At 37.6% G+C, this 20,414-nt stretch overlaps 1 protein-coding gene across 7 annotated transcripts in view; it reads left to right on the top strand.

Annotated features, from left to right (window-relative positions):
• Positions 1-9,786, top strand: part of DRAM2 (DNA damage regulated autophagy modulator 2) — a 29,511-nt gene extending 19,725 nt beyond the window's left edge. For 3 of the 7 annotated variants that reach the window (XM_004002311.5, XM_042252249.1, XM_060412534.1), the window contains 4 exons: positions 5,140-5,317; positions 5,843-5,925; positions 6,549-6,641; positions 7,162-9,786. In XM_004002311.5, coding sequence (XP_004002360.1) covers positions 5,140-5,317; positions 5,843-5,925; positions 6,549-6,641; positions 7,162-7,269 — 462 coding nt within the window. In that variant the 3' untranslated portion in view covers positions 7,270-9,786. Of the gene's footprint in view, positions 1-2,476; positions 2,596-5,139; positions 5,318-5,842; positions 5,926-6,548 lie in introns of all 7 variants that reach the window. The other 4 variants (XM_060412529.1, XM_060412520.1, XM_060412530.1 and 1 more) reach the window with 2 other exon arrangements.
• The last annotated feature ends 10,628 nt before the right edge of the window (positions 9,787-20,414 follow it).

Below are 20,414 nucleotides of genomic sequence, written 5' to 3'. Positions count from 1 at the left end.
TCACATCCATACATGACTAGTTTTTAAGTTTCATTAAAATTTTTAGGTGAAGATTACAGGGTTTATAATTTCTGTAGCAAACATTTGCCCCTGATCACACACATACCTCTATAATTTGTCTTGTCTTTGTCGAGGAGTATGTTTTTGTTTTTGTTAAATTTTATATATTTTCCAGGCAAGAGTACTGGAGTGGTGTGCCATTGCCTTCTCTGATATATATATATATATATATATTTTTTTTTTTAAGATTGATTGATATATTTTTTGGCCGTGCTGGGTCTTTGTTGTTGTGTGAGGGCTTTCTCTACTTGCAGTGATCGAGGGCTGCTGTTTAGTTGCAGTGCACAGGCTTCTCATTGCAGTGGCTTCTCCTGTTGTGGAGCATGGGCTATAGGGTGCATGTAGGCTCAGTAGTTGTGGCCAATGGAATCAGTTGCTCTGTGGCATGTGGGATCTTTCTGGATCAGGGGTTAAACCAGTATCCCTTGCATTGCAAGCAGATTCTTAACCACTGGAGCACCAGGGAAGTCCTAAATATATTTTTAAAGAAGATAAAATTGAGACTGTTGTGGTACATGTGTCAAAGATTGCATTTAATTTATTAATTAATGAGAGGAATAGTCGATATTGCAAACCACTTCAAAAAGAAGTCAAAGTGCCATACAGTTATAAGTCAGAAAAGAAATGCTCAAATGAATTTACAAATAGATTCTAAACTAACAAAACTGGTCATTATTCACAAAATGAACGTCAGTTGCATTCAGTGGGACACAGTACGCCTTTCTATTCACATTGATTACTTGTGTTACTATGCATTTTCAATAAGTTAACTTTTATCTCTACACATAATATCTATCATTGTACCAGTTCTCTCTGCAAAATAGCCTAATCAAAGCCAAGAACAATTAACATTTCTATAGAATCATTCCCACAGGCTCTAGCATTCTATTGAAAGGGTATCTGTTGCCCATTTCAAGATCTTTTGCTGTTTCCCTAGTCTCTAAATGACAAAATTAAATGGATTAAGCTGAAGTACTATCAGTTAAAATCAGCTTTATACACCTCCATTCTGATTATAAACATAGTAGTGAATGCTCTCCATTCTTTTTCTTATAACTGTGGGATTTTGTTGATGGAACTGTGTGCTGATCACATGTGGGCATTGATCAGACTTATCTGTATTTAGCTTCACCAGTATGTGAATGAAAAATGTTGCCTGCCACGTCAGTAAACAAAGGATATCACAGTCATCAAGCCACTACAGCCATCCCCAACAGTGAGCCTTGAGAAAACTCAGGATGGAGACAAATGGGCTCCCAGCTGCCAAGCCTTCAGCCACTGCAGCCACCACCCAGCGGTGTACCCTGAGGGGACTCAGGATGGGGACTGGATACTGGACATAGATAGTTAAGGTGCTTATCAAAGGAATGATTTCAGTGAGCCCAGGCTCTTGCATCTTTCCATATATAGAAAAGCACAAAACTAAGTTGAGATATCTGGTTTTCTTTAATTAATAGTAGTCATCTTTGTTGCAAAACTTACATGTATCTGGCTCCTTCCTTATCTCTTCAGGACAGTTTCTTAGAGCTATCTGAGAGGCTACCTCCTGGACTTGAAGTCTTCAGAAAGTCTTCCAAATAAAATGTAACTCTCAAGGTAGCTTAGATGGTAAAGAATCTGCCTGCAGTAAGACCTGGGTTCGATCCCTGGGTTGGGAAGATGCTGGAGGAGGGTGTGGCACTCCAGTATTCTTTCGTGGAGAATCCCCATGGACAAGGAGCCTTGTGGGCTACAGTCCACGGGGTTACAGAGAGTTGGACATGACTGAACAACTAAACACAGCACACACTCAACTTTTATCTTGTGCATGTTTTTCAGTCAACAAATATATGTGAGAATATTTTTAAGGAGAAAAATCCTGCTCTTAGCCCTAAATCAGTTTCATTTTTGCAGCCTGTATCCGTATATGCTGGTAAATTCATATGAACCAAGAAGATACCATTTTGTATTACCATTTTGTATTACCATTTTGTATTGTTTTATGGGTGCTGAATTTTTTTTTCCTTTGTGACCCAAGGTGATAGTAACGATTTTTTTCCCTTCCCAGTGCCCGTAACTTACTGCCAGTTAAAACATCCCAAACCTTATCAAAGTAGCACTTTCTCCAAAGGAATCCAAATAACTTGTTTTCTTTATTTCTTTATACTTGAGACTTCTTACACCTTCAGCTTAAAAAAGACTGTATGTGAATTAGCATAGTTGTTTATAGGAGAGAACCAACCCCTAACCTAATCTCTCTTCTGTTACCTTAGTCATACCCTCTTTTTTCTTTTAATGTAAATTTTACTTTTTCAATTGTAATGTAATTGATTTACAATGCTGTGTTAGTTTCTGCTGTACAATGAAGTGAATTAGCTATGAAAGTGTAGTCGCTCAGTCATGTCCCACTCTTTGTGACCCCATGGACTGTATGTAGTCCGCCAGGCTCCTCTGTCCATGGAATTTTCCAGGCAAGAATATGGGAGTGAGTTGCCATTCCCTTCTCCAGGACATCTTCCCAACTTGGGGATCAAACCCAGGTCTCCCGCATTGCTGGTAAGTTCTTTACCATCTGAGCCACCAGGGAACATATCCCCTCTCTCTTGGACCTCACTCCCACCTCTCCTCCCCGCCCCCGCCACCCCGCATCCCTCCCATTTAGGTCATCACAGCACCAAGCTGAGCTCCCGGTGCTATACAGCAGGTTCCTATTTACTGTCCCAGTTGTCCTACCTTCCTCTTCCCCATTGTGTCTACATGTCCATTCTAGATTCCACATATATGTGTTAATATATGATATTTGTTTTTCTCTTTCTGACTTACTTCACTTGGTATGACAGACTCTCATTCCATCTACGTCTCTACAGATGACCCTGTTTCATTCCTTTTAGTGGCTGAGTAATATTCCATTGTGTATATGTGTCATATTTTATCCATTCATCTGTCAGTGGACATTTAGGTTGTTTCCATGTCCTGGCTATTGAAAATAGTGCTGCAGTGAATACTGGGGAGTCATACCCTCACACCACCTGCTGTGTGGTATCTTGTCAACCAACTGACACAGGCAGCATCAGTTTAGAAAACTGTATTAGGTTGGTACAAAAGTAATTGTGATTTTGCATTGTTGAACTTTGCTGTTTGATATTGAAATACATTCTTAAGTAAATGTGATTATGTTATACACTTTTTTTTTTTTTGCTAATGACTTAGTACTTGCTGTTTGTTTTTATATTTATTTTAGACTAGGGAAATTATGTTAGATGAAGCAAATTTGAACAATTTTCTTATTCAAGTTCAAAATGGGTTGTAAAGCAGTGGAGACAACTTGCAACATCAGCGCATTTCACCCAGGAACTGCTAAGGAACATACATTGCAATGGTGGTTCAAGAAATTTTGCAAAGGAGACGAGAGGCTTGAAGATGGGGAGCACTGTGACTGGCTGTTGGAAGTTGACAACAATCAATTGAGAGGATCACTGAAGTTGATCCTCTTAAAACAACACGAGAAGTTGCCGAAGAACTCAGTGCCAACCATTCTATTGTCATTCAGCATGTGAAGCAAATTGGAAAACTGAAAAAGCTCAGTAAGTAAGGTGTCTCATGAGCTGACTGAAAAAAAAAAAAAGTCATCATTTTGAAGTGTTGTCTTCTCTTATTCTATGTAACAGTAAACCGTTTCTCAATTGGATTGTGATGTGCGATGAAAAGTGGGTTTCATACAGCAATGGGAAATGACCAGCGCAGTGGCTGGACTGAAAGGAAGCTCTAGAGCACTTCCCAAAGCCAGACTTGGTCATGGTCACTGTTTGGTGGTCTGCTTGCTGCCTGGCTGATCCTCTTCAGCTTTCTGAATCCCAGCGAAACCATTACATCTGAGAAGTATGTTCAGCAAATAGATGAGATGCACTGAAAACTGCAGTGCCTACAGCTGGCATTGGTCAACAGATAGGGCCCAGTTCTGCTCCACTACAGCATCCAACTTCACATTGCATAACCAACACTTCAAAAGCTGAACAAATTGAGCTATGAGGTTTTGCCTCATCCGCCATATTCACCTGACCTCTTGCCAACTGACTACAACTTCTTTAAGCATCTCAACAACTTTTTGCAGGGAAAATGCTTCCACAACTAGCAGGAGGCAGAAAATGCTTTCCAAGAGTTCACTGAATCTCACGGCAAGAATTTTTATGCTACAGGAATAAACAAACTTATTTCTCATTGGTAAAAATGTGTCATTGTGATGGTTCTTATTTTGATTAATAAAGATATGTTTGAGCCTAGTTGCAGTGGTCCAAAACCATAATTACTTTTTCACCAACCTAATACTTCAACCAAAGGCTTTGATAATAGAATTTTTGGGGAGTTACTGTCATCACTTTTAAATGGGGGCATATATAGTAAAAAGTAAAATGTAAGGGGATATTAATGAGAGTAAGGCAAAGGAAAACAATAAATTAATTCAAAAACAAAGAGTAAGGCAACAGAGAAAAAATTTGCAATTTATGCTAATCCCTTAGTGTATAATTTATCAAAACAAGTCAAACTAGAAACAAGGAAGAATGTTTTAATTTCTTGAACCTTTAAATTGTATTTAGATTTTATTTAAATTTAAGTTGATACTCCTTGCCTCCTGCATTCCCAACCATCCTAGTTCTCTTTACTCTGTTCTACTCTTTTTCTATAACCCATATCACTATTTAACATATATGGAATTATTTCTAAAGTTTATTTTTTATTGTTTGTTTTCCTTCACTTGAATGTAAGCTGTGAGGGCCAAATTTTTATCTAATTTGTTCACTCATATATCTGAATGCTTAGAACAGTAGCTTGACACATAAGTGGCACCCAAATAAGCATGAGTAAATGAGTAATTACTGTCATGTTTTCACTAGTGGCATATGAAGTAATTTGGATGACTGTAATTTTCAGGTTTATGCTGAGTACTGAGAGAAAATTATCTCAGGAAATAATCTGTAGATTCTACATAGCTTTCCTACTCAGTGAATGTCCTGTTGAATTTGCTGGACTTGTGTTTTTAAATATTGTGTTTGTGATTTTGTAGTTTCTTTTATTGACTTATTTCTTCCTTTTACCTCTCAGAAAACCACCTTTTTTGCTGTACATGTGTGTGGAGCTGTGCTCACATTTGGTATGGGCTCGTTATATATGTTTGTTCAGACTATCCTTTCCTACCAAATGCAGCCCAAAATTCATGGCAAACAAGTCTTCTGGATCAGACTGTTATTGGTTATCTGGTGTGGAGTAAGTGCATTTAGCAGTATCCTTTGCTGTAAAATGTGGCTATCCTTGAAAGGGAATTGAACAACAACATTTAAGTGAACACTGTTGACATGTTGTAAACAGGCCTTTTGTGGGTGAGCGTCTTGGTTTACTGAATCCTAAATTAATTTGAATCATGAAATTCAAATTTTTACTTGGGACATGGTAACTGAGTGAGAAACAAAGATAATGTCTAGCCTAATCATACTCACTTCAAAGACAGGAAAGATGAGTTGATTCCCTCCTTAAGAACAATTGTGTAGCAAAAGCTTATGATAGAACTAAGACTTTATTGAGCAAAGAGAAACTGACTCTGCAAAGCATTTGATAATAATCTGGGCACATTTTAAATTTTACTAATGCCATGTAATATGAAGTCTTTAAGAAAATGGTTTTGGGCCTTGGAAACAAATACATGTGTGATCCTTTCAGATCTTTGAAGATATTTGTTTTTAATTTTGAGTTTAACTTAAACTTACAGGTCTTCCTTGAGATTCTTCCTTGACTTATTTCTTTTTAATAGTGCTGACTTGCTCATCACTTTTGTACAATGGCAGTTTTGGTGCTGATATAGTTCAGAAACTCCATTGGAACCCTGAGGACAAAGTAAGAACTGAAATAATTTACTAGATACTTCTAATCAGAATCCATATTTTAATGCTCAAAATGTAGTATCAAGTTTGTCATGAGCATTTTTTGCATGTGTTCATGTTCAGTTGCTTAGTCATATCCAACTTTTTGGGATTCTGTCAACTGTAGCCTGCCAGGCTTCTCTGTCCATGGAATTTTCCAGGCAAGAATACTGGAGTGGGTTGCCATTCCCTTCTGCAGGGGATCTTCCTGACCCAGGGATTGAATCTGCATCTCCTGCATTGCAAGCGGATTCTTTATACCACTGAGCAACCTATTAACCTGAGCATTGTTTACTTAAACTTTTTTAGTGGCATTTAATGGCTCATGACTTTGGAAAAGGCAGTAACTTCTTGGTTGTAGAGTTAAGTTCTCCTGTTCTTAGTTATTTGAATGAAAATTTCACTTGCTATAAATGAAAATGTAATAGGTCATTTAGGATGTCTTTAATGTCCACCTTTAATTCTAGAGATACGTCAAATAAATCAAGGGTTGATATTTCAGAATACTGATTGGTTTATAAATATTACAGGTTTTTTATTTGAGGTCATATGAATGAAATTTCACAGAACTGTTTTTTGTTGTTGTTGTCACTTAAGGGTTATGTGCTTCACATGATTACTACGGCAGCAGAATGGTCTATGTCACTTTCCTTCTTTGGTTTTTTCCTGACTTACATTCGTGATTTTCAGGTAAGAAAATGTAGAATTAGATATATGCTGTCAAACTTCCTTTGGTGGAATAAGAAACTTTCTATAGGCAACTCTCTCGCCTTTTCAAAAATTAACTTCTCAAGGAGTGAGCCAGAAGAGGAGCTTCTAACGTGATTTGTTTCTGTGCTTTGAGAAATAGTGTTCTTTTAGCAAGGTTAAGCCTTGAAAATAGGGTTGTAAAACAATTAAATTTGCAGATATTCTCTCAGAGTTTTTATCAACTCAGGCTACATTTATATAGGCCATCCTCAACATTTAGTTTTATTGATTCTTCGTAGAAACCAGAGAAAACCAAGGAACTTCTGAGGAAAGAAGCTTATTTTTCACAATTCTGTTTGTACTACAGACGATACTTTTGGCAGTACAACAGCCATCTTTCTCTTGTTCTTCCTTAGAATTGGTTTACATTCCGGATCCCAAGATATTCCCAGAATATACTGAACATGTGATCTGTCTTTAAGGAACAAATTTCTATATGTAATTTTCTTTTCTGTTCCAGAAAATTTCTTTACGGGTTGAAGCCACTTTACATGGATTAACCCTTTATGACACTGCTCCTTGCCCTGTTAACAATGAACGAACATGGCTACTTTCCAGAGATGTATGATGAAACGAGAAAATATACCTTTGGTGATTATGATTCTCAGGGATTGGGGAGATATTCGTGAAAGTTACTTATTCTGCTCTGAAGTTTCAACCATTTAATCAAGGCTGACTGTGACATGAAAGAATCCTGATAATCAAGAGATGTGAATTAAGATATTTGATGTTATTTTAAAGGACATCTTCAAGAGGATCATGTAAAAACATTTATGCCTATACTTTTTTAGCCCAGAAAGTAAAACCAAAGGACTACAAAATTGTATATTTTTTTTCTACTTTTTTTTTTAAAGAGAAGCAACCAGAACTGCACCAAGCAGTCTGCAAAATCCAATTTTTCACATTTTTAAAACCATTAAAACTCGTGTTTTGTTTGGAGCACTTACGTAAGAGAAATGTTTCAGGACCCCAAGTAATCAGCAATGCTCAACAGCTCCTTTAGAATTGGGTTTTGAAGTAATAGTTTTACCATATTAATACATTTCATACAGTCTTTATAAAATTTATTTCTTCTGGAATCCAACTTTAAAGGGAAGTAGACCTGAATTCACATGAGCACTTTAATTGCATAAGCTTTGCACAAGATATTCTGTGGATATTGATTTGATTCCTGCCACAAGGCCAGATACTATGCTAAATGGTCTATCACACATGCTCGCTCACACTTGTTTCATGAAGCTTAGTCTCTGATGTGAAATTTTAATTACTAGTGAATGAGAAAAAATAGCTATAGGTAAATGTACTCCAGTTGCGTTTTGTATAGAACAGTGGTCAATGTTCCTACACAAGGCTGAGAAGTTTGTGAATAACAGCAAGTATAATTAATATAAAAGTCACCTCAAACTGCACTCAAGAATTTCATAAGATTTCATTTATAGCAAATTATAATTATTTGAAAAAGAAACCTTGAACAGATGTTGGACCTTTTTTAATGGGATGTGATCTTTGTAGAACCCCAATTCTAAAGGATAGAAACAGCAATCTGGAAAAACTAGGTGTAGAGTAATTATGATACATGTACCCACCAAAATTATTTTCTCTCTGGACATGCAAGTAATTGGAGTACTTCTACTTGAATCCTTATCTGTGCAGATAAAGAATGGTTTACAGATCCCAGATAAAATTCAGAAGAAGACACTCATCTGGAAGGTGCCCAGTGATCAGCTGATTTGCAAAAGAATCTCTGAAGAAGATTAACAAGGTTTTTCTTTTTAGAAGAAGTGGGTCCATAGCCAGAATAAAAGATGGTAAGGAAAAGTTTAAAGTGTAAGAGGGAGCAATTAAGGGAAGATGGTTATATAGTAGAACCATAGATCTCAATTATGAAAAGCTTTCTGGTTGTAAAAAGGTAAATGTTTCTGAAGACTTCTGTACTTGTAGAAAATGGAATACAATACTGTTTAGCTATATAAAGCAACAGTGAACATGGGAAACATTTCAGTAAACACTGATTGAAATCTGACATCAATGAAAAAAATTTTCAGTACAAACCATAAAACATCTTTTTCATGCCTCTGAAAATCTTGATTTTCATCATGTGCAACCACATCATATGCAACCATATCTGTGAAACAGTATCTAGTCCTGACTGCTGTCCCTCAAGGAGGCTGTAATCTAAGTTGTGAGGGACCACAGAATGGTAAGAAGGAAACAGATAAAGTTCATAAAATTATAGTTTATGTGGGGGCAAGATGGCACAAGGAAGAACATGGACTTGTGCTTCCATATTAGAACTTAGAGGTGCATTAACAACTTTAAATTATTTTAAAAACAAAAAATATTACTTGAATAGTATTTTAATTTCATTATTTAACTTTTACCCTTAGAAATAACATGGGCTGAAAATATGAATGTTTTAAAAGAGATTATAAATAGAAATTTTTGAATTTGCCTTCATCCCTTATCTTAAGCCTGAAGTAATGGAAGCTAACCATACCCTCCTTCAAAGTGTGCCTTGCCAACACTGTTAGATAGTAGTATTAATAACTTGAATGAATGGGTAAGGTAGTTCAATGAATTTTGTTTTGCATGTAGACTTTTGAGAATAGGAGGTTAAGCTGACAAAATCCACAGATACTGTTTCCTGTGTTTTTAAAGACACTCAAGACAACATTTCCCTTTTAGTTAAGTATAGGCAGAAGAATGAATTTTAGTCATGAAATGTAAATGAAATGGATGTGTCTATTTCAGCATTGTGATTTTAAAAAATGAGAATGCTGTTTCCCAGTTTTTTCTCCTTACATCAGTTGTTTATTGATGAGAACAGGGTTTTAGGAGATGGCAGACTAACATGTAGGAGCCTGAACTAATTCTCTTTTAATCAGATTTTAGAATATCAACCTAGATATCTAATATAATGTAAGAACTCTTTTTAATTATCCTGCTTACCAAGATTTTCTATTTCTAGAATAGTGTCATGCTGTAAATACTCACTGGCTTTATGAAAGAGAAAGACAACTTGTGCAGTGTTCTATACAGACTTGCCATGAAATGAAATTGAATAAATGTTGGATTACTGCCCTAATATTGTCTTTTTTTCAACCAGCCAGAGTGCTGGTTTTTAAAACAGTGTATTTATTAGAAAGGTAAGAATGTAGACTAGATCTAAGACAAAGGAAAGGTCTTTCTGAGGCATTATTGGTCTTAGCAACGTAAACAGTTGTATCCTCCACAAGGCATGGTAATTTGAAATACAGTTTATCTGAGAATTCACCTACTCAGAAGGCTTGAACAGAATATAAAGAGAATGCCTCAGAAATTCTAAAATATAGTCAGAATGTAGGGCAGAGAGAAATTCCCCATGTTTGGATAACTGGCAGCTCAAAGGAAAAGCACAAAGATTCCAGTAGAATCATGTGAATCAAACTAGCAGTAACAAAGCTCATCTCCGCCTCAACTGTAAATCATGTTAACTAACCTTCCATTCTATATACCTGACAAAATAGGCATTCCCCTTTTGGGAGGCAACTGCCATTTTTAATACTTACTGTTCTTTTACAGAATATATACAGCGCATATAGTCAGAACTTACAGAATCATTCAAAGGAGCAGAAAAATTTGATGCAGACAGGAAATTGTCAATAGAAGCAAACTCAGAGATTGCTCAGGTGTTGCAGTTATCAGAGGGAGATAACTATGATAAAAGTGCTGAAGGAGCTAGTAAAAAGTAGAAAACATGCATGAAAAGGGGGGATTTCAGCAGAGAAATGTTCATTTGGAAAGCAAAATAATTCTAGAGTATGATATGACTATGCAGAGGAAAGGATGTAAACTAAAAGATAGGGCAGTTGAAAGTATAAAACCTGGAAACCAAAGAAAAAAGCAAAAATAAAAAGAATTGAATGTCTGAGTTTTGAAGGCAAAATTATATGATCTTAATCTTATAATTGGGTTTCAGAAGATAAAAAAGGTACTGAAGAAATGTTTGAAAGGTATTGACTGAGGACATTTGCAAAGTTAATGGAAATTAACAGAAAATCAACAAAATCAAAAGTGAGACTTTGGAAATTATAAAATTGATAAACACCTAGGCCGACTGATACACTGTATTGAATGATATTTCTCGCAAAGTCATGTCCATCCAGAACTTCAGAATATGACCTTATTTGGAAATAGGATATTTCAGATGTAATAAGTTATGATGAAATTGACAAGGTGATTGTAAAATTTTGAAATTCACAGCGTCTAAAATAGTCAAAACAATCTTGAAAAAATTGCATGTCTTGGGCTGTCTGGTTTCAAAATGTATTATAATGTTAAATAGAACAGTATAGTTATTGACATAAAGATAGACCAATACACCAGTAAAATGGGATAGCATCCTAAAATAGACCATACCTACATAGTCAGTTTATTTTCAGATGGAGTCCCAGAAAAGGTAATGAGAAAAAAGTCTTCAACAACTGATGATCTTACACCAGAATATCCAAGTAGAAAACAGTGAGCTGCAACATTTTTCTTGGTCCTGTACAGACATATCAAGGTTTATCTCAGGCCTACAAGAAAGAGTCCAAACTGTATAGCTTCTAGATGATAATTTAGGAAAATATCTTGGTGACACAGGGGAGGCAAAGCTTTCTTAGCAACACAAAAGAAAATTATATGAAGGATGTTTTTCAAAATTTAAGATTTCTGTTTATCAAAACATACCCCTTGGGGACTTCCCTGGTGGTCAAGTGGTTAAGAACCTGCCTTCCAATGCAGAGGATGAGAGTTCAATTCTGGATCAGGGAACTAAGATCACACATGCTGCAGGGCAACTTAGCCCATGCATCACAGTCACTAAGCCCAGGCACCTCAACTAGAGAGTCCACATGCCAGAAACTACAGATCCCAAGGATTCTGGAGCCCACACGCCACAGCAGAGCCCACCCACTACAACAAAAGATCCCACATATTGCAACAAAGACCTGACACAACCCAAAATAAATATTTTTAAAAGATACCACTTAGAATCTGAAGAGGCAAACCACAGATTGGGTGAGCATATTCACAATATTTACAGTTTACAAAGAACTTGTATGCAGAATGTATAGAGAACATAAAAAGTGCATGTTTAGTTTTTTAAAAATGTGCAAAGGACAGAAAGATACTTCATGAAATAAAGGACATGAATACACAAGAAAAGGATGCACACATCAGAGTAATGAAAATAAATGTCACAACTGCTATAGACCCGCTAGTATGGTTACAATAAAAAAGACTGACAGCACCATATCTTGGTAAGACTGAGAAACTGGACCTCTTGTCTTGCTGGTAAACCAATTGGGAGAATGCTTTGGTAGTTTCTTCTAAAGTTAAACTATATCTACTTAGTGACCCTGAAAAATCCATTCATAGGAATTTACTTAAATGAAAACATGTTCACAAGAAAACTAACAAGGATCTTCCCACCAATCAATAATAATTAAAGAGTGACAATAACTTTAATGACCATCAGTAAGAAAATGGATAAATAAGTTGAGGTATATTTATGCAATGGCATACTGCTTGGCAGTAAAAAGAGATAAGCTACAGATATGTACAATGACATGTATGAATCACAAAAGCATTGTATGGAGAAAAACTACACACAGACACAAATATGTATAATTATATTTATTTGAAGCAAAATAGCAGGTGAAATTATGGTAAATAGGAGTCAGAAAGTGATCCTTATCGGAAAAATTTACTAGAAAGAGGTTTAGGAGATTGTTATAGATTGATTGTGTCTCTCCACAATTTCTATTTTTAACTTTGAAGTCCTCAGACTTGATAATCTATGTGGAGAATGTCTTTAAAGAGATAATTAAGTGAAGGTCATTAAGGTGTGCCTAATCCAATATGACTAACATTTTTATAAGAAGAAATTAGAACAAAGACATATACAGAGAGAAGACCATAGGATGGCACAGGGGGAATATGGCCATCCACAAGCCAAAGATAGAGGTTTTAGGAGAAACCAACCCTACCAACACCTTGGTCTCACACTGCTAGTGTCCACGACTGAAAAAATAAATTTGTTGAAGCTGCCTAGTCTGTGATATTTTGTTATGGCAATCCCAGTAAACTAATATAAATTTTTTTTACTGGGGATGATGCAAACATTCTCCATCTTGAAGTAGATGGTATGATAGGTGTATACAGTTATCAGTTCCTCATACTGAACTATTATTTCTAGTAAGAAAAGATAAAAGAAGAAAATAGAAGAACAGACAATTAGCTGGTGCTATGGGGAGAAATTAGTAAAATACATAAAATTTTAGCTAACCTTTTTAAAAATATTAAAACGTACAAAATGAGAACTGTTCAGGAAAAATAATTGAAAAAGCAAAAATGTTAATGAGAATACTTTGCATGAATTTATAGAAATAAATTTGACATTTTCAGCAGTTCTCAAGAATATGTAATTTATCAAAATTGATTTAATCTGAAATAGAAATTTTAAAGCAACCAATTTCCATAGAATAGAGAATATTAACATTATGTATAAATTGGTAAGAAAACAAAATAAAATTTTGTGTGAGGTATACATCTGTATTACTTTACCAATACTTTTGCAACAAAATACCATGGACTAGGTGGCTTGAATAGCAAATTTATTATTATTTTTTTAACAATTCTGGAGGCTGGAATTTCATGTTGAAAGTGTCAGCAGGTTTGATTTCTTCTGAGTCCTCTCCTTAGCTTGTAGTTCGGTGCCTTCTTGCTATGTCTTCACCCATAGTCTCTGTGCGTTTACATCACTGGCATATCTTAATGTGTCCAAATTTCGTTATAACAACACCATTCAGATTAGGTCACAATCTAACAGCCTCATTTTAATTAATATGATCTACAGTCATTCAGCATCACAGTAATCCAAGTCTATGCCCCAACCACTAATGATGAAGAAGCTGAAGTCAAACAGTTCTATGAAGACCAATAAGACCTTCTAGAACTAACACCAAAAAAAAAAAAAAAAGATGTCCTTTTCATCATGGGGATTGGAATGTGAAAGTGGGAAGTCAAGAGACAGCTGGAGCCAAGTTAGGCCTTGGAGTACAAAATGAAGCAGGGCAAAGACTAACAGTTTTCCCAAGAGAACACACTGGTCATAGCAAAACCATCTTGCAACAACACAAAAGATGACTCTACAGTTGGATGTCACCAGATGGTCAGTACTGAAATCAGATTTATTATAATCTTTGCAGTTGAAGATGGAGAAGCTGTATACAGTCAATAAAAACAAAACCAAGAGCTGACTGTGGGTCAGATCATGAGCTCCTTACTGCAAAATTCAGACTTAAATTGAAGAAACTAGGGAAGCCACTAGGCCATTCAGGTATCTAAATCAAATCCCTTATTGTGATTATACAGCAGAAGTGACACAGATTCAAGGGAGTAGATCTGATAGAGTACCTGAAGAACTATGGATGGAGTTTCATAACATTGTATGTGAGGTGATGACCAAACCATGCCCAAGAAAAAGAAATGCAAGAAGGCAAATTGATTGTCTGAGGAGGCCTTAGAAATAGCTGAGAAAAGAAGAGAAGCTCTGAAGAATAGCAAGGAGAGATAAGAAACCCTTCTAAAGTGAACAAAGAAATAGAAGAAAACAATAGAATGTCAAAGACTAGAGGTCTCTTCAAGAAAATTAGAGATACCAAGGGAATATTTCATGCAAAGATGGGCACAATAAAACAGAAATGGTAAGGTCATAATGAAAGCGGAAGAGATTGAGAGGTGGCAAGAATACACAGAACTGTGTCAAAAACGTCTTAATGACCCAGGTAACCACGATGGTGTGATCACTCACCTAGAGCCAGACATCCTGGAAAGCAAAGTCAAGTGGACCTTAGGAAGCATTATGATGAGCAAAGCTATTGGAGGTGACAGAATTCCAGCCAAGCTGTTTCATATCCTAAAAGATGATGCTGTGAAAATGCTGCACTCAACATGCCAGCAAATTTAGAAAACTCAGCAGTGTCCACAGGACTAGAAAAGGTCAATTTACATTCCAATTCCAAAGAAGGGCAATGCCAAAGAATGTTCAAACTATGACACAACTATGCTTATTTCACATGCTAGCAAGGTAATGCACAAAATCCTTCAAGCTAGGCTTTGACAGTATGTGAACCAAGAACTTCCAGATGTACACGCTGGATTTAGAAAAGGCAGGGGAACCAGAGATCAAATTGCCAACATTCGTTGGATCATAGAAAAAGCAAAAGAATTCCAGAAAATCTACTTCTGCTTCATTGGCTACGCTGAAGCCTTTGACTGTGTGGTTCACAACAAAGTGGAAAATTCTTCAAGAGATGGAAATACCAGACCATCTTACCTGCTTCCTGAGAAACCTGTATTCAGGTCAAGAAGCAGCAGTTAAAACTGGACATGGAACAATGAACTGGTTCAAGTTTGGGAAAGCTGTATAACAAGGCTGAATATTGTCAGCCTGCTTATTTAACTTCTACATAGAGTACATCATGCTGAATGCCGGCTGGTGTATCAGAAGCTGGAGTCAACAATTCTAAGAGAAATAACAACCACCACAGACAGGCAGATGACAACACCCTTATGGTAGAAAGAGAAGAGGAACTGAGGAGCCTGTTGACGAAAGTGAAGAGGAGAGTGAAAAAGCTGGCTTAAAACTCAACATTCGAAAATCTAAGATCATGGCATCTGGTCCCATCACTTCATGGCAAATACATGGGGAAAAAATGGAAGCGGTGACAGACTTAATTTTCTTGGGCTCCAAAATCACTGTGGTTGCTGTCTCCAGCCATGTAATTTAGAAGATGCTTACTCTTCGAAAGGAAAGCTATGACAAACCTAAACAACATATTAAAAAACAACGACATCACTTTGCTGACAAAGGTCCATATAGTCATAGCTATGGTTTTTCCAATAGTCATGTGTGGATGTGAGAACTGGACCATAAAGAAGACTGAGCACTGAAGAATTGATGCTTTCGAACTGTGGTGCTGGAGAAGACCCTTGAGAGTCTCTTGGACAGTAAGGAGATCAAACCAGTCAATCCTAAAGGAAATTAACCCTGAAAATTCACTGGAAGGACTGATGCTGAAGCTGAGGCTCCAATAATTTGGCCACCTCTTGTAAAGATTCTATTCATCAGAAAAGACCCTGATGCTGGGAAAGTTTGAGGGTATGAGAAGAAGGGGATGACAGAGGATTAGATGGTTGGATGGCATCAGTGACTCAATGGACATGAGTTTTACCAAACTCTGGAAAGTAGTGAAGGACAGGGATGCCTGGTGTGCTGCAGTCCATGGGGTTGCAAAGAGTCAGACACAACTGGTGGTTTAGTCACTAAGTTGTGTCTGACTCTTGGCAACCCCATGCCAGGCTCCTCTGTCCATGGGATTCTCCAGGCAAGAATACTGGAGTGGGTTGCTGTTTCCTTCTCCAAGACACAATTGAGCGACTGAATAACAACAGCAGTCATGTTTTGTGGAACGGGACTAGGATTTCATATGAAGTTTGCCTGCTAAGTTACTTCAGTCATGTCTGATTCTTTGTGACCCTATAGACTGTAGCCCACCGGGCTTCTCTGTCCCTGGGCTTCACCAGGCAACAACACTGGAGTGGGTTGCCATTTTCTTCTCCAGGGGATCTTTCCAACCCAGGAATCGAATCTGTGTCTCATGTCTCCTGCCCTGGCAGGCGAGTTCTTTACCACTGTTGCCACCTGGGAAGCTCATATGAAGTTTGAGGATACACAGTCCAGCTCATAGCACTCCACTTTCTAGACCTCTGAAATTCACGTTCTCATATGCAAAATACATGTGTCCACATCACAACAGCCAAACATCTTAACCATTCCATCATCAACTCTAAATCTCAAATCTTAACTAAATACCATCTAAATCAGATTAGCAAGACTCAAAGTCTAATTCACTCTGAATCAAAGTTCTTATCCAACTGTCAGCCTGTGAAATCAGATAAGATCTGCTTCCAAAATGCAATGGTGGAACAGACATCGGATAGACATTTCTATTCTAAAAAGGAGAAATCAGAAGACAGGAGTCACTGCTTCCAAATGAGATGAAAACCTAGCAAGTAACATTCCATTAGATTTTTTTTAAGACTGGAGAATAATTCTGTTTGGCTCAGTACTCTGTCTTCCAAGCCCATTGGGGAGGTTGTCCAGCCTGACGCCTAGATGTCAGTCTTCTCCTTACAACCTTGGGCAGCAATCTGGCCTGCAGAAACCATGGAGGTGGCTATGCCATTTGGAATCGAAGAAACAATCTTGACACCTGGACCTGTGCCCTATGATACAACAGTGGCAGTGTCAGGCAGCCCTGTACTGATCTCTGAATTATCTTCAAAGTAATTCTTCCATTTTCTTGAAGGATAAATCATGTTGACAGATATACAACTCTGCCATTCAACTCTATAGTACCCCAGAACAGAAGTCTAATAGCCTGCTTTCATTTTGTCTCATCTCTGTCTCCCCTTAGTCCAAGCTAGCAGTAATGAGTATAATCATCTCTATTCCTGACTTAAGCTGAGACAGCTAATTACTTCCATGAATAATACTGGTGTTCTTAGTCCATTTTGGCTGCTATAAAAATACCATAATTCTCACAATTTTGGAGGGTGGGACATCCAAAATCAAAGGACCAGCATTTTTGGATCTGATGCTGTGAAAGTGCTGCACTCAATATGCCAGCAAATTTGGAAAACTCAGCAGTGGCCACAGGACTGGAAAAGGTCAGCTTTCATTCCAATCCCAAAGAAAGGCAATGCCAAAGAATGCTCAAACTACCACACAATTGCACGCATCTCACACGCTAGTAAAGTAATGCTCAAAATTCTCTAAGCCAGGCTTCAGCAATATGTGAACCATGAACTTCCAGATGTTCAAGCTGGTTTTAGAAAAGGCAGAGGAACCAGAGATCAAATTGCCAACATTTGCTGGATCATGGAAAAAGCGAGAGAGTTCCAGAAAAACATCTATTTCTGCTTTATTGACTATGCCAAAGACTTTGACTGCATGGATCACAATAAACTGTGGAAAATTCTAAAAGAGATGGGAATACCAGACCACCTGACCTGCCTCTTGAGAAACCTATATGCAGGTCAGGAAGCAACATTTAGAACTGGACATGGAACAACAGACAGGTTCCAAATAGGAAAAGGAGTACGTCAAGGCTGTATATTGTCACCCTGCTTGTTTAACTTATAGGCAGAGTACATCATGAGAAATGCTGGGCTGGAAGAAGCACAAGCTGGAATCAAGATTGCTGGGAGAAATAGTCAATAACCTCAGATATGCAGATGACACCACCCTTATGGCAGAAAGTGAAAAGGAACTAAAAAGCCTCTTGATGAAAGTGAAAGAGGAGAGTGAAAAAGTTGGCTTAAAGCTCAACATTCAGAAAACAAAGATCATGGCATCTGGTCCCATCACTTCATGGGAAATAGATGGGGAAACAGTGGAAATAGTGTCAGACTTTATTTTTGGGGGCTCCAAAATCACTGCAGATGGTGACTGCAGCCATGAAATTAAAAGACGCTTACTCCTTGGAAAGAAAGTTATGACCAACCTAGATAGCATGTTGAAAAGCAGAGACATTACTTTGCCAACAAAGGTCCGTCTAATCAAAGCTATGGTTTATCCAGTGGTCATGTATGGATGTGAGAGTTGGACTGTAAGGAAAGCTGAGCACTGAAGAACTGATGCCTTTGAACTGTGGTTTTGGAGAAGACTCTTGAGAGTCCCTTGGACTGCAAAGAGATCCAACCAGTCCATTCTAAAGGAGATCAGTCCTGGGTGTTCATTGGAAGGACTGATGCTAAAGCTGAAACTTCAGTACTTTGGCCACCTCATGCCAAGAGTTAACCCATTGGAAAAGACTCTGATGCTGGGAGGGATTGGGGGCAGGAGGAGAAGCGGACAGGAGAATGAGACGGCTGGATGGCATCACCAACTCGATGGACATGAGTGGGTAAACTCCAGGAGTTGGTGATGGACGGGGAGGCCTGGCGTGCTGCAATTCATGGGATTGGAAAGAGTCGGACACGACTGAGTGACTGAACTGAACTGAAGGACATCTTTGGGCTTCCCAGGTGGCACTAGTGGTCAAGAACCCGCCTGCTAATGCAGGAGACTATGCGAGATATGGGTGTGATCCCTGGGTCGGGAAGATCCCCTGGAGAAGGGTATGGCAACCCACTGCAGTATTCTTGCCTGGATAATCCATAGACAGAGGAGCCTTATGGGCTACAATCCATAGGGTCGCAGAGAGTTGGACACAATCGAAGTAACTTAGAACATGTGCATGCAAGGATCCTTTTCCTGATTAATAATTGTCTTTTTGTTGTGTCCTCACATGGCTTCCCTGGTAGCTCAGACAGTAAAGAATCTGCCCGCAATACAGAAGACCAGAGTTTGAACCCTGTGTGGTGAGGATCCCCTGTAGCAGGAAATGGCAACCCACTCCACTGTTGCCTTGACAATCCTATGGACAGAGGAGTCTGGTGGGCTACAGTCCATGGAGTTGCAAAGAGTCAGACACGACTGAGCAACTGACACTTTGACATGGCAGAAAAATGAAGGGGGTCTCTCTGGAGTGTCTTCTTTAGGACACCAACCCCATTATGAAGGCTCCATCCACATCACCTAATCACCTCCTTTAGGCTGTATCTCCAAATATCATGTGAAGTCAACATATGAGTTGGAATGACACAAACACTTAGTCTATAGCACACATGTAGCCTCTTTATCAAATAATTGTTCAGCCACACTCTTAATGTTCTGTCAAAGCATGTTTGCTTTTTTTGTTTTTGCTTTTTTAAATTATGGATGAGCTGAGACTATTCAAAATTATCAAGTCCTGGCTACTTTTTGCTTATCAGCTTCATCTTCACTTTATCCCTTTCTTCATGTTTTACCATAAGCTATAAAGAGGAACCAGCCCACTTCAACACTTTGAGTAGAAATCTCAGTTAAATATCCAAGTTCATCACTTACTCAGGGAACTCTACTCAATACTCTGTAATGGCCTAAAAAAGGTGTGCATATATTTATATGTATGACTGATTTACTTTGCCATACACCTGAAACTAACAATATTGTAAATCAACTAAAATCCAATTAAATTTTTTTGAAAAGAAATGGACAAATTCATAGAAACATAAAATCTACCAAGACTAAACCATGAAGAAATAAGAAATCTGAATAGACCTAAAAGTATTAAGTAGATTGAATCAGTAATCAAAATCTCCCAACAAAGAAAAACCCTAGACCTGATGGTTTGCTTTACTGGTGAATTCTACCAAACACTTAAAGAAGAACTAACAGCAATTCTCAGACTTATAAAAAAAAAAAAATTGAATAGAAGAGTACACTTCCTAACTTATTCTGTGCCCCCATCCCTCTTATATCCAAGACAAACTCTATATAAGAAAACCAGACCAATATTCATTGTGAACACTGACACAGAAATTCTCAGCAAAATACAAAGAAACAGAATTTGGATACATATTTAAAGGATTGGACATCATAAGTGGAATTTACTCCTGGAAAGCAAGGATGGTTCAACATATGAAAACTGATCAATGTAATACACCATATCAATAGGCTGAAAGGGGAAAATCCCACATGAATATCTCATTTGATGCAAGAAAAGAACTTGACAAAATTCCACACCCTTTCATGATAAA

Source organism: Ovis aries, chromosome 1 (genome assembly GCF_016772045.2).
Source record: "Ovis aries strain OAR_USU_Benz2616 breed Rambouillet chromosome 1, ARS-UI_Ramb_v3.0, whole genome shotgun sequence".
Taxonomy (NCBI): Eukaryota; Metazoa; Chordata; class Mammalia; order Artiodactyla; family Bovidae; genus Ovis; species Ovis aries.
Note: the sequence above shows the minus strand (reverse complement) of the source record. Positions and strands in the feature narration are given on the sequence as shown.